This window comes from Hevea brasiliensis, chromosome 1 (genome assembly GCF_030052815.1).
Source record: "Hevea brasiliensis isolate MT/VB/25A 57/8 chromosome 1, ASM3005281v1, whole genome shotgun sequence".
Lineage (NCBI taxonomy): Eukaryota > Viridiplantae > Streptophyta > Magnoliopsida > Malpighiales > Euphorbiaceae > Hevea > Hevea brasiliensis.
Window position 1 is genome coordinate 5,472,782 of NC_079493.1, and position 15,043 is coordinate 5,487,824.

Below are 15,043 nucleotides of genomic sequence, written 5' to 3' on the forward strand. Positions count from 1 at the left end.
GTGTGAAAGTGATTTCCTATGACTGCCTATATATAGGGCCTTAGCATTTATTGCATACAGAACCCGAAGTGGATACATCGGTAACTGAAGGATTTTTTGCTTTAACCAACGCATGTTAAACGAAAAGGAAATATCAGGAATGAGAGATCAGGAAATAAGAGGGGACCCGATGCAAGAGATAGAGATCGAAAAAGGGGATGGTCATGATAATACATAAGGCAACCTAAAGAGATAGAAAAGTGCAAAAGGGTTAAGTAACTTCCGGTCTGAACTTTCCACTAACTCTCTCCATCGTCACATTCGAGTTAGTTAAGACATCGCAGGCGTGATCAGATCCCCACCACACATCTCATCTGTAAGGATGCCCACCTAGCCGCTAGACACCAGAACAGTTAAAGCAGTCCTATACATTTTGATCTCCACCATTGATCACAACCGTAAGGATGGATCCGGAGCCCTCGGATTAAAAAGCAGATGATAGGTTCGGCGCTTTTTATGCCCAGCCTTTGGATCTAATTTGTAAGGCAAGATCCCGAGCCGTTGGATTAAAAAGAGAAAGGACGGATATTCTGAGCGGGATCCCAGCCCTCTATTTTGATTCTCTTTAATTCTCAAAAAAAGATTATGTCCTTTTGCATCTAAACCCTCCGTCTCCCCTTGGCAAGATCCTGATCCTTCATTATGGGCACCCATTCCCTATAAATACTTGCATGCAATACTGTAAAAGGGACGAAAAAAAAAGGTGATGGTGATTATAGTGAAAAGACTCTGAAATTTGATTCAGTCTTACTACTTGCCATTCCGAGCTTTCGTAGCATTAAGAAACTTTAGAAACCAGTTTTCTTAAGTATCTTCATCAAACGAGCTCTGAACCCTAAAATTTTCATTTTCAGTGCCTGTTCATTACTCTGTAAAACCATTTTCGTTCAGTTTCATTCTCACTGTCCTAGCTTCAGTATACTACTCTCCAAGCTCAACTTCGTTCCGACCTATTCCCATTACGTCGGGCAAGTTCGAGCCCTTCTGCCGTCAACTTTCACCTCTGCAAGACTTGTGGATACCGGAGTTAACTCATTTGTCTCCTCAACTTCCTACAGGTAAGCATCTAAACCGTTATTTTGTCAAATATCCTCGTTTTGTCTTCTCCAACTTTTTTTTAAAATTTCTTTTATATCCAGTCGCACTATATCTCAAGGTAGATTACTTAGACCAATAGTTATTTCCAGAGTCTTCTCTTATTTCATTCATAAATTCCACTTATCGTCATTTAGTTTTCATTTTCGTCAAGAGTATATGTTCGAGTCCTCAGCGGCTTGTGAATACGCTGAAGAGTATAGGTAAAAATATCTTAACAAGAGTTTTGGGACTGAATAAATAAAAATGATAAAGGAAAATAGGCATAGCAAAAGGGCTGAATAGGATGGGCGACAGAATTATGTTAAACAAATAAGTCAAGAGGTCGGGCCACGGAATGAGCCCAAGTGATGATATAATAGATCTGGAATCAAAATAAGCTCGGATCCCTAGCGAGCAACCAAAAGAGATCGGACCAAAGAGTTCGGATAAAGCGACCATGTGGAAGATCGGCAAGGAGTTCGGTTTTTCGTCCACTATTAAGTTATAAGGTCTTATAGGCTAGGAAAAATTATACACAGGTCTTTTGTGTCCCCGGTACCTTATTCCCACAAAAGGGGTCAAGAAGGACCCTTTACCAAAATCCTTAGTTTCAAGTTGTTACAAAGCTCCATTCTAATAAACATATTAAGAGACCGGGGGAGAGTTCTTACCCGAGTTCTCAATTAGGATTCTTAATGCTAAGAAACCGGGGGAGAGTTCTTACCCGAGTTCTCAATTAAGATTCTCAACACTAAGAGATCGGGGGAGAGTTCTTACCCAAATCCTGATTCTAAAATTTTAATAAAATATGTGGAGATTGAAGGAGAGTTCTTATCTGAAATCTCTCGCTTAACTTCTGAACTAAATACACTAAGAGATTGGGGGAGAGTTCTTACCCGAATTCTCGATCAAAAATCTTAATAAAATATGCGGAGATCGGAGGAGAGTTCTTATCTGAAATCTCCTGCTTAAATTTTAAACAGAATACACTACGAGATCGGGGGAGAGTTCTTAACCGAATTCTCGGTTAAAATCTTAATAAAATGCGTGGAGATCAGAGAAGAGTTCTTATCCGACATCTCCCGCTTAAATTAATACATCGAGAGATCGGGGGAGAGTTCTTACCTGAATTCTCGACTAAAATCTTAATAAAATGCGTGGAGATCGGAGGAGAGTTCTTATCCGATATCTCCCGCTTAAATTAATACATCGAGAGATCGGGAGAGAGTTCTTACCCAACTTCTCTTAGCATTAATCCAAACTAAAAAATCACAACCTCAATATCCGAATTAACCCCAACAAAGACCCATTACACAACACCTATTCACTGAAGGGCCCTCTCATGAACTCGTATTCTTGGGCAACCCAAAATAAGTGAAATATCAAATATTCCTTTTATTCGCACAAAGGATTAACACCATCACTATTCCAACCCTCTAATTATCTATTTTTATTTATGAAGAGCATAACATTAAATCTGCTTACCCTCGTTGAGGGACGAGGTGGGGTGCCTAACACCTTCCCCACCCGTATCCGGACCCCGAACCTAGAATCTCTGTTTTCAAAGTGATTTTCTTATTTTTACAAATGGTTTTCTTTAATTTCCCTCAAAGTTAAAGTGGCGACTCCTCACTTTTCCCACTTCGGTGAGAACTCGTCCAAACGACCGCAAAAACCCTTGCGACAATATATTTAGTATCAAATGATTTAATTATATATGTACCATTACTAATGATATAGGTCTTTAAAAAAAATTACTATATCAGTAAACATTATAGCTAATATTTTTTTCCTTAAAATATAAAAAAGATGATAATAAAATATAATTCAAAGTGAATCTCAAATTAAGGTAATCAATTTTAGTTTGATTTTGAATTTTAATAATATCATTGACGCACCTAGTTGAACTTTTTAGGTGACCAAAGTATATAAATTTAAATAATATATGTTCAATATTTTTTAAAAATTTTATATTTTAACATGTATTTTTGTCATATTAATTATAATTATATCACAATTTAAGAATATTTACGAGATTGAAATGAAAATTTTATTAAGATTATAATTATTTAAAAAAACATTAAATTAAATTTTTTTTATTGAGAATTCGTTTTCAAATTTTAATAAAACCAATTCACAACTTAATTGTTTTTGTGAATTACTTACATTATAAGATTTTACATAAGAGCTAGTTTGGATTTTGTATAGACTTCTACTTTTAGTAGTCAAGGCTAAGTTTTATTATAAATCTAGTTGATAAATAATTAAATAGCAATAATTTTATAATTATATTAGAGATATTTTTGCTTTCATTCTTATATTTATATATAATATAGATATTATTTATATTAAAAACGATAAAAATAATCTTTTCATATGCATATAAAAAATAAATTCAATGTTGTACTATACATTTATTGATGAGTTATTTTTAAAAAATTTTTTATTTAAAAGTGTTACATAATTGCTTTATTTTCAATATCATCAATTATTTTTTTATTTATATTATTAAATAATTATTGAACCATGAGTACTTTTCATTTAGAAAATTAATTTTAAATATTTTAATAGTAAGTTAATATAGAGTGCAAAAAAGAATTTCTTTCTTTACTCCCATTTCATGATTAAGTAATTACTAATTATAATAAAAGTAAATACAATAAATGCAAAAATAGAGTAGAAATGTAGATGCATTTCATAGAGATTAAAAATAAATAATTAATTTATTGTTGTATATAATTAGGTACAAGGTATATAAACACATTAATTTTCCTAAAAATGAATAAGTAGGGTACCTATGAAAATTACACTATTCAAATTCAAATCTAATTAATATTCTCAAAACTTGAATCCGTTCAAAACCTGACTAAAATTTATTCTCAACTATTCTAATTCGTCTAAAATTTGATTATTATTATCTGAAAAATACTCAAATTGGTTTAATTTTATATGTTTTAATTAAAATTTTACATAAAAATTTTTTTATTAATAATTTATATTTTAAAAATTTAATGATTCCATAAAATATTTCAATTTTATTTTACATAAAATAAAAATTTATAAATTTAAAAATATTATTACAAAAATATATAAACAGATTTAAGTAACGAATATTCAACATGTAAAATTCAAATTGAATCCGTCACAAATATTAAATTTTAAATTAAATCTATTTTAAATCTAATTATATACTATTTAAACTCATCTACTTAAAATTTAATTGAATCAAATATCATAAAAACTCAATTCGTTCCCAACCCTATTCCTAAAAATTCCTAAACGAGAAAAGGTGGGATCTCATATGGTATACTTGTTAAACACACATTAAAAAGAAACAATTTTAGTGGGTAATGCACCAATGTCAGTATATGGGTTACATGATGGATAACAACCATTGTAAATTAATTTATCTAAAATAAATATAGAAATTTCCACGTGTTAGTATTTATTGTTGAAAAAATATAATAATTTTCCCCCCTTTCGGTTGCTAACGATATACATGCTTTAGTAGCATCTCAGACGCTAAATATAGTACAGAAAGTATTAAAATCACTCGATAACTTCAATAATTGTCTTTCAGCCGAATCTAATGATTAAAGTTTGAATTTTTATTTTAAAAACTGACTTTTAAGTTTTCGTTTAAAATATATTTTTTATTTATAAATTAATTCAACAATTAAAATAATTAACTATTTAATAAAATTATTTAACAATAATTTTTAAATAATTTAAAGGTTTAATTAAAATATATTTAAAAATAATTTAATTTATTAAAATATAAAAAATATATATAATTAAATATTATAATTATTAAAATAAAGATAATATTAATATTTTTAAAAATTATTAAATTAAATTATATAAATCATCTCTTAATCTATGTGATTATTTTATTTTAAATATTTAATTTTAATTTATTAAAATAAATATTTTTAATTTTAATTTTATTTTAGAAAAAATTCCCTTCACCTATGATATCAAGTTTTCAAAGAATAAAATTAGCCTATGTTGTCCTCTTTTCCTCTTTTTTTTTCTCTTTATTACATTTATGATTAAATTAATTAATAATTATTATTAATAAAATTATTTTGTTTTAAATAAATATATTAATAAAATTATTAATTAAAATTTAATTTGTAGTAACATGAAAAAAAAATAATATAATAATAATAAATTTAAAACTTAAAATTTTAAGTTTTAAAATAATATTTTATTAATATATGATTTTATTAATAAAAAATTAATAAATAATAATAATTTATAGATTTATTTTAATTAAATATTAGTTTAGTATTAGTTAAAAAAAATGAAAATGAACTTGAAAACGGCTGTGGCAGGTTAAAGAGACATTTTTTTTCAATAAAATCAAAGTTTAATGATTTTATTTTAATAAATGATTAAAATAAAATAATTATCTAAATTAAAAGATAATCGGTGTAATTTATCTAAATTATTAAAATAACTAGTTATGAAAAAATAAACTACAACTTAAAAGAAAAATAAATACTATAATTTGATAGGCTGTATAATGCTAATTTTATAATATTATTTTTAGCAAATCATAGTTCTAAGATAATTAAAATTATATAGATATATATATATACAAAAATACCATGATATTTTTAACTTGTAATTTTTATCTTAAATACAATTATTTTTATTTAATTTTATGACATATTGATGAAAAGAAATATTAAAAAAATAATAGAAATTTAAGTAATTAATTATAAACACACTTAGAAAGGAAAATGTTATACTAAAAATCTATGTGTTAATATATCATATTTAAAATAAAAATATATTGAGACTTTAAAAATTAAAATTAATTATATAAGAAACTAATATGAAAAAATAATGTATAATGTTTAACAAACTCAATTAATCAAATTAAAAAGCTAAATAGAAAAATTAAAATAAACATTTATGAATGTTATCTATTACGCATATCCAATTGAATTTAATTTTTTTTATTTATTATGTCATAAATAAATGAGAAAATAGTGGCACTAAACGGTAGGATTTTTACTTCCTCGTAAGTTAATTATAACTAAAATTAAATTTAAATGTTTATATTTTTAAAGTTTTTGTAAATATATAAATTTAATAATATATGTTTAATAGTCAAATTGTATATTTACTTAGTATTTATAATATTTATTATAGTTATTACAATATTTATTATAGTTATATTTTTTTTGAATTTTAATATTTTGTATAAGACCTAGTTTGATTTTGTATAAACTTCTACTTTTAGTAGTCTACCTTAAGTTTTATTATAATTTTAATTGATAAATAATTAAATAGTAGTAATTTTATAATTATATTAGGGATATTTTTATCCATTGAAAGTTCACCTCCTCGTTCATACATTTATATATATTATAGATTATAGATAGATGAATATAGTCATTTACTTAGTTAAAAAGTAATTTTAAAATAATTAACATTTACTTATAACTTCTGACTTATTTTAATTTTTTTTAAAGTTATAAATCAAAAAAATATTAATTTAGTTATGACTTTCTATTTAGAAATAAGTCTATTTACAAGTAAATTTAATCCACTTATAAGTCAAATCAAACTCTCTCTAGAATTATGAGGACGTTTGGTTTGACTAATTACTTTTAACTTTTGACTTAAAATTTTTTTTTTTAACTTATAAGTTAGTTTTAAAATAAATAGTTAATTATTTGGTGAAATTATTTAAAAGTTAATTTTAAGTAATTTAAGTATTTGGTTAAAATGTATTTAAAAGTAATTTAATTTATCAAAATGACTAAAAAAGATAAGTAATTGAGTATTATAGTTATTAAAATAAAAATAGTATTGATATTTTTAAAAGTTATTAGGATAATATAATCTTTTATTTAGTTTTAAAATAAATAGATAAATCATAAGTAAAGGATACTTTATTTGTAATTTCTATTTTAAGTAGTTTTTTTAATTTATAAATCAAGTCAAACACTAATCTAACTATGACTTTTTACTTATAAATAGATTTAACCGATTTATAAGTAAAATTAAACTCTCTATATCTTAATTATAGAACATTGAAAGATTATTTATGGTGTAACACAACCACTAATAATAAAGGTCTTAAATACCAGAATTTTAAGTAATTAAGTATTACATACAACAGAGTACTAAAATAAGAAAGTGCGCAGGAGGCACTAAATAAGTTACCTTATTTCCCAAACAATGATTGGGCAAAATCATCAAGTTCTTCTGTTGTACATGGAACATGAGACTCTCCATGGTGATTTTCGCCTATAGTACCCTTGGCCTCATCGCCATATTCCTCCCCTTTGGTGTTAGTTGCTAAATCTTCAGGACCAGGAGGTAAATCTTCTATGAAGGATGAGAATGACTCTGTTCCAATAATTAAATGAAAAATGCACTGGTCATTTCTGGTGGGTCCAACCATACAAGGGTCTGCAACTTTGCTTTCAATTGATTGGATCTTGATGCCTGTTTTCAAGGGTCGACATCTGCTGTGCTTCATTCTGCATTGGCAACAACGAAAAGCAATTAGCGCGCAGGAGTAAAGTAAGGACTAGCCATTAGACTGGTAGCTCAAGTGCATGCCTTCTAATACAGGAGGTCGAGCTCAAATCCTGATACTTTACTTTAAACATTTCCCAAATACCCAAAAAAAAAAAAGGCTTAGCGATGATTACAAATCATTAGAGAAAACGTTTCCGTGGTGTTCATCTCCTAATTACTCGCTTCAAGATGCTGCAATAACGTCTGTAGTAATTTTACAGGGCTCAGATTGATAGAAAATACAAAAAATATAGCAACAAATAATGAGAAAGACGGTAACTTCTAATGGCCATGAGCTATTGGTACCTTACTGCAACTAGGTCTCAGAAGTGAACTAACCTTGTCCTTAAAACACAAAAGGTCTGTTTCATTCCTTGCGTCATCATTAGAATTTCCATTAATGAGCAACTCCATTTGATCATCCTCCCAGTCTTGTTCATAGTCAGGCAATTCAGTACAATTTTGAAAATTAGTCAGTGATTTCTCCATAGTCCTAAATTTTTCCATGATAATTGTATTGATGATCACAAATAGATGATTATCCCATGATTTAGATGTTGTGCTATCCATCTTCTTCCTTTGTGCAACTTCGGATACACTAGGTTTTATGTTATATGAACATTTACAAGGTTGGCTCAGAATTCGTATTGCATACTTGCTCAATACTGGAAGGAGCGGACGATTATAATCCCACCATTCACCTACAGATATATATGTCACAAACCAAACATCAATTTATACATATTATTGGATAGAGGAGAAAAAAGACTAGAAAGCCAAGTAGTAAAAACTTACGAGGATGAGATGATGTCATGATTGCCCGTGACATTTCACTAGTGAACTCCTTCAATGATCGCTTACGATAAAGCTGCAACTCCTCTATAAATTTTGCCTTTTCTTCTCCACTTGCTACCAAGTTCTCCGACACAAAGTTCATGCCATTGTACGTATCAATGCCCCAACATTCAGAATCCTCCAGAAACATGTAAGTAGGATTCAGAAAAGCTGCAGCAGCATGCATCGGGTGGATAATGTTGCCTTGCCTCTCCGTTAATAACTCCAATATCCTTTGATACTTCGTTGCATTGCGGTCACGGTACCCCTCAATTGCTTCTCTTGCCCTTTTCAATGCTCCATACAAGTAGCCTGAATTTGGTCCATCATTTTCTACTAATCGGAGGACTTGAACTATTGGCTCCAGAACATCTAGTACATCATGTCCTTGATGCCAAAAGTTTGCACCTTGAATAATATCAGTAACCTTCCGAGCTGTCTCGTTATTGTTAGAATCCAGCATGTACCACTCGTCAGACATAATGAGTTGTTGCAATTCATTCTTATTATCAAAGATGGACTGAAGCATTTGATACTTGGAGGCAAACTTGGACATACAAGGATGTTTCAATTCCTTGCCCTTTGTGTATTGTTTCATCAATGATAAAACAATAGCGTTGCTGTACATATGTCTGAAGATCAATTCTGCATGATCAATTATCTGTCGTACCCAGGCAATTTCATCGAATATGACCTTCAAAAAAGAATGAATCTCTTGAGCTGCACATCGAATTTGGTAAATTGTTGGGTACTTAGTCTCAAGCATTTCTCCAACCGAACTAGAAATTTTACCATCGTTGGTGATGAATTGGACAACATGATCAACCCCAATTTTTTCAATTATGGAAGAAACTATCTCTGTGAAATCAAAATCTATCTCCTCCAACCTTGAAACTTCATATGAAGTTTCAAATATAACCCCTTCTGGAGAATATATGAGGATATTGATTAAATTGCACCCATTTTCAACCATTATGGTGCAGCCAGTTTTTTCCCACGATTTCTTCACGTCCTTCACATATTTCTGGGCCTGCATCTCAATTTCAGGAACAAACTTCATTTGGAGCTCGCGAGAACTTGGTAGCTCATAACTATGATCATAACCAGGCACACTCTTCACAAAGTCAACAAAATAAGGTGCTTCAACATCATCAAATGCAATGTTGCTAAGAAGGAAAAATTTGGCTAGATTGTGATTGGTCACGCTATTTCTTAATAGCATCACACTGTCATCCTTTTGCAAAGAATTTTGAACCACATCTGTTGACGCAATGTTGGATGGAAGCAAAATGTTTTTCTTTGAGTAACTTGAAGTTCTAGCTTTCCTCTTACATTCGTCAACTGCTTCAAGAGCTTCTTTTTGTACTTCAGTAGGAACTCTTGTACATATTTTAATGCCACCACGTACTCCAGCTAAGTGCAACTTTATCCTATGAATGTTTCGAGGAGCAAAATCCTCTTTACAGAACATGCAGCGAGATCGATTACTCTCCACAATTTCCACATACTTCCAAAATGGATCTTTGCTTCTCATTGCTTAATTTGTACCCTACATAGAAACAAATATGGAATAGTAAACCTAGTCTCCCAAGCATCATTCAATACAATGACATCTCATAAATTTAACCAACCTCAAAGAATAAATTAGAATTCATTTTGTACTTCATCATCACTTCCAAAATAAAATCTAGTTTGATTAGTATTTTTCATTCCTTTATCTAAGGGCGTGGAGGTTGGAAGGGCTCGTGTTTTGCCAGTTACTTATTTAGAATGCAACCATTTTAAAGTAAGGCAAAACTAGCCAATAATTTGTTCCAAAACCTATACAAAAGAAACAAAGGAATACAAATATGATTAAACAAAAATTTGTCTTTTCCAGGACAATTGACAAACGAGTTATAGCTTGGGAATAACCCTATAATTAAAGTGATCACATCAATATTTGCAAAACTAAGAATAATTTTGTACACTACATATCAAATGGAGGTTGATAATAGACTGTCATGAGCTTACTCTAAAGCCAAATTTTACATGTCCCGCTGTGTGAAGAAAAAAATAGCAAGTAAATTGAAGGTATGTTATAATAATAATAATAATAATAATAATAATAATAATAATAATAATAATAATAATAATAAACAACAAACCTGAAATTCTGTTCTGGTAGAATGCACAATGGCTAGGCGTGGATGCACCTCTGAAATACTCTTGTAGTTGTCAGGATATCCTACTTTCTAATAACATGATATAGGAACAGAAGCCATATTGTATATAGCAGCATTGGAAACCTGAAACAGAGAAAATTTATCAAATGTAATGACATTAATTCATTAATCGGTGTCTCAAGTGTTTAAGGCTGCAAAGGACAAGAATTCTATGTCCCATTATAGTTTTGAAAATTTTCTTAGTAAACGAAAAAAGAAAGCATAAATATTCAGAGTGTTGAATTAATACAGACATTTGAACATAGCATGTCTCCAAGAAGAGAGAGAACAGAGCATAAAAATGCCCTGTCAGCTCATTCTATCCAATCTGGGAAAGAGAGTTTTGGCAAGGCAACATATACATTTTCATTTCTTACTTTTCGCTCTCTGCCAACTCCCTGGGCGTAAAACTTGCTGAGAAATTATAATATATTGTCTCCCTTCTCTGATCTCTCTCTTTTTCTTCCCTTTCCCTAATATCCTTCCTCTTGCCATTTTTTCTGGTAATGATAACCTTAAAAATATATATTATTTCATTTTAAGGTAACTTAAAAGTTATTCAAATTTAAATATAATAAAAGATTCTTTAAGAACCAAAATAAATTTTTTAAAAAAATCATAGTTCAAGAATTGCATTTGCATTCCATTCCCAATTTCACAATGAACCAAGCAAGACCTTACATGGCCTCACTAGCAATGAAAACCTCCTCTTCTCCTCCGATCCTCGCTTTCCTCCTTTTAAGAAAACAAGTTTAAGAAAAAAGTGTTAGAGCAAGGTTCACTGAAACTAAATGTCCAACATAGAATATTAGATTAAAAATCAAACTCAAACAAACAATAGTTTTTTTCAATAATAATAATAATAATAGCACCTCAACAATACTCTTAAAAATAGAAAGTTATATTAGTGGTATAATATATGTATGACTCCATCAGCAACATATCACAAACTTTGATTTCGATGCAAGGGTTGCAATTAAGAGTCCTCTACATATATCATGACAAAATACTACAGTTTCAATTGAAAACATAAGATAAAATTTATTCACCTTACACATACAAACACATACCCACATATATAAATATTCAGTATAATTATTATATATAATAAATATATTCTCATCATTATTTATAATAGGATTCTATATGCTCTTAGATCTTTCGTTTACCAACCATGTTTTTCATTTCATGATGCTTCCAATTAAAGACACTGAATTTAAAAAAAAAAAATACTAGCAATCTATATATAGCAATTATTACAATATTTTACTAAAAATATCATTACACGGCTTTAATTAATCGAAAAACATAAAATTAAAAAAATTAAAAAGAACGAGAATCTCAAATACTCATAGAAGATGATTTTCTACATGTTATCTCAGAATAAATTCACAAAAACAAAATTACAATTTAATCCACAATTTATACGTCGTAAATAGTAATGTAAACTATTTCAGCTCAAAGAAATTAAAAGCTTTGGTTATATATATGCCAAAAACAAAGAGGTTGACTTCATTGACTTTTGTCCGTACCTCTAGAGTCGTCGTCGTCGGTGAGGATAGATTAGTTTTCTGACGACGGAGCTAGCGGTGGCGCGATTGCGTGGGTGAACTGAAGGAAAAGAAGGAAGATGAAGATAAAGAAAAATATAGGAAGAGTAGCCGGCTATAGTGACAATCACAGCCAATTTTATTCTCTTTCTTAGCGCGTTTTTTTAAACGTTGAGAATAAAGAGAAGAAAAAGAACGCGAAACCGTTGAGGATCGGATGTTTTCGCAAGCAACAGTGCTCTTGCAGCTTTGCATTTTGTCAAACACCACCAGTCCACCATAGCAATTCAGCGAAGTAAATTATCATCGGTGAAAATAATCAGTCGCAATCACATACGGTTAAAAACTCATCATTTTCTTCTTCTTTTCTTTTTTTATTACTAAAAGGAGAGGGCGAAAGACAGTGTATAAGTCATGAAAAGGATCCATCTGTGATCCAAGGAAACCTGTTATAAATTCCAAAAAGCAATGGAGAAAGGCGGAAAGCGACGAAGAAAGCAAGGGAAAATATATAAAAAAATGATGTCTTCTATTGTTATTTTTATTTTAATTCATTTTATTTATGTTTTATTATTAGATTAAATAATTTTAATTTATTTAAAATATAATATTACTAATAAAATAAATTTTATAAAAAAATTGCCATAAAAAATAGAAAATCCTTTGTGATTTTACTCATTGACATTTGATGGTCTGAATTCTAAATTTGTAAAAAAATATCATGAAGTTATTATTGTTAACGCGGATGGACCAAATGATGAGATGTCGTCCCGACGACTGACGTGGCATTCAGCAGTCAATAAGAGAATTTTTGTTATAGTAGGATTCGTTTTTTTTTTTTAATTTCAAATTTGTAATAAATTAAGTTTAAATTAAAATTTTTTAATTTTTTCTTTAATTTTTTAAAAATAACAGAATAATGAAAAAAATTATTGATGATAAATAATAGATTAATTTTTATTTGCAGTTGCTTAATTTTAAGTATTTTCTTGGGCATATCTTTCCCCTCATCTTAAAGACATAACAATTTTTTTCTTTTTTTATAAAAAAGTGTATTAAATATAAATTCGACCTTGTATAAGAATAAACCTTATAATCTTCAGATGAAATGTTAAAATTAAAATTTATACAAAATTAATTAGAATATAATATATAAATTTAGATACTAATACTTAATCTAATTATTATTAAATTCATTATTATATGAGTTGAGCTTACTCAAAAAACTTTTAATAAGTATTAATTAACTAATAAATTAATATTATTACTCCCTCCATCCTATTTTAAGTGATGTTTAAAAAAAATTATTCCACTTCATTTGACTTTTTAAAAAATTAAGTATTAATTATTTTTTTAACTTTACTCTTAACTATTATTATTCTCAATGCATTTATTTATTTTTTTATCAGTTTTCTCTATTTTAATTAAATACAAGAATGTTTTAGTCAATTATTAGTATTTTTTATATAAAAATAAAATTATTTAACTATTTTCTTAATTTTTATGAAAAACTTTAAAAAAACAATTATAAGAGATTTATATCCTACCGATATATTGTAGTTTCCTTTGAGTTGTACTCCTCTTTGTACCTAAGGGTCTATTTCAACATAGCGAGGAAAGGATAAATAATGGTATAGTAAGAAAGAGTAAGAAGGGGAAAGCAATGTTATTAAACTCAGCCCAGACATCGATTCGATTAAAGAATCGAGTTAATAGGTTACTGATTCAACCGGTGGATCAATAGTTCAAATAATGGGTCACAAAAATATTAATTAAATATGTATTAATTAAATATTACTAATTTCAAATACTAGAAATAACTTCTACTCTAACTAAATATTCATAAACATGATTCAACATAAATTTAAAAGCATTAAAATAATAATACAAGTCAAATTACTATAATTAAGTTCAAACAGCAAACCCAAATTAAATTCAAATAACAACATCCAAAACAGTAGTTAAAACAAAATTAAACTAAACTATTGAAGTCTCATAACAACGCATCTCAATATTCTTTTGAACCTTCATGCATAATTCAAAGCCAAGAACTAAAATTTGTATCAATTGCATAGTCTAGATTTTGCATATCTTCATCACCATTTCCATCATCTTCATCATCATCATCTTCGAAATCTTCTAGGTTCAAATCATCTAAAATTTATGAAATTGATGCATTACCAAAAAGAAAGCAAGCATTAATATTAAATTATATAACATTAAGCATGAAAATAAAAGTCTATCATGTAAATAGTAAAAAAAATTAAATAATTACCAATAGGCAGATTGTTTTGAAAGTTGCAGGAGGCCAATTCATTATTGAAAGTCTCAAGTTCTTCATTGGTTAAATTTGAGGGCTCCTCCAAAATCCATGTTCCATTAGCACTAAACTCTTCAAAATTAATAGGGTCATAGTTTTGATCTTTGAAATAATTTCTGGATATAATTATATAAAAAAATTATTAAAGCTTAAAAAATACAAGCTATAAAGAGAGAATTTCATAAGTGCATCAAAAAATAATTCAATTAATGAAAAATTAATACCTTTGTTGTAGCCTTAAATTATAATGAACATAAACCAAGTCATTGAGCCTTTGATGCTCCAATCTGTTCCTTTACTTTGGAGTGGATCTGCTCAAAAATACTCCAACTCCTCTCACAACCTGAAGCACTGCATGTTTGACTTAAAACTCGAATTGCTAACTTTTGTAAATTTGGTGCACTACTTCCATAACACAACCACCATTCATCTACATGAAAAATCAAATATCAAATAATGAAAGTGCATCTCATATG

At 28.6% G+C, this 15,043-nt stretch overlaps 1 protein-coding gene across 5 annotated transcripts; it reads right to left on the reverse strand.

Annotated features, from left to right (window-relative positions):
* Positions 1 to 7,131: 7,131 nt before the first annotated feature.
* Positions 7,132 to 12,674, reverse strand: LOC110636521 (uncharacterized). 5 transcript variants are annotated; one of them, XM_058143474.1, is made up of 8 exons: positions 12,418 to 12,674; positions 12,230 to 12,308; positions 11,379 to 11,432; positions 10,641 to 10,781; positions 8,455 to 10,042; positions 7,966 to 8,360; positions 7,794 to 7,863; positions 7,132 to 7,619 (listed from the first exon to the last, which is right to left on the reverse strand). In XM_058143474.1, the coding sequence occupies exons 5-7, from the start codon at positions 10,025 to 10,027 to the stop codon at positions 7,831 to 7,833; spliced, it is 2,001 nt and encodes a 666-aa protein (XP_057999457.1). In that variant the 5' UTR covers positions 10,028 to 10,042; positions 10,641 to 10,781; positions 11,379 to 11,432; positions 12,230 to 12,308; positions 12,418 to 12,674; the 3' UTR covers positions 7,132 to 7,619; positions 7,794 to 7,830. The 5 variants fall into 5 exon arrangements, with proteins under 5 accessions (XP_057999457.1, XP_057999467.1, XP_057999454.1 ...); XM_058143484.1 differs by having other exon boundaries at positions 7,999 to 8,360; positions 12,230 to 12,674; XM_058143471.1 differs by having other exon boundaries at positions 11,374 to 11,432; positions 12,230 to 12,674.
* Positions 12,675 to 15,043: the final 2,369 nt, after the last annotated feature.

Coding starts and splice junctions, on each gene's coding strand:
- LOC110636521 (XM_058143474.1), bottom strand. CDS start 10,027: ATGAGAAGCAAAGATCCATTTTGGAAGTATGTGGAAATTGTGGAGAGT. Junction 8,361..8,454: donor CATGACATCATCTCATCCTC/GTAAGTTTTTAC, acceptor ATATATCTGTAG/GTGAATGGTGGGATTATAAT. Junction 7,864..7,965: donor TGAGACCTAGTTGCAGTAAG/GTACCAATAGCT, acceptor AAATTACTACAG/ACGTTATTGCAGCATCTTGA.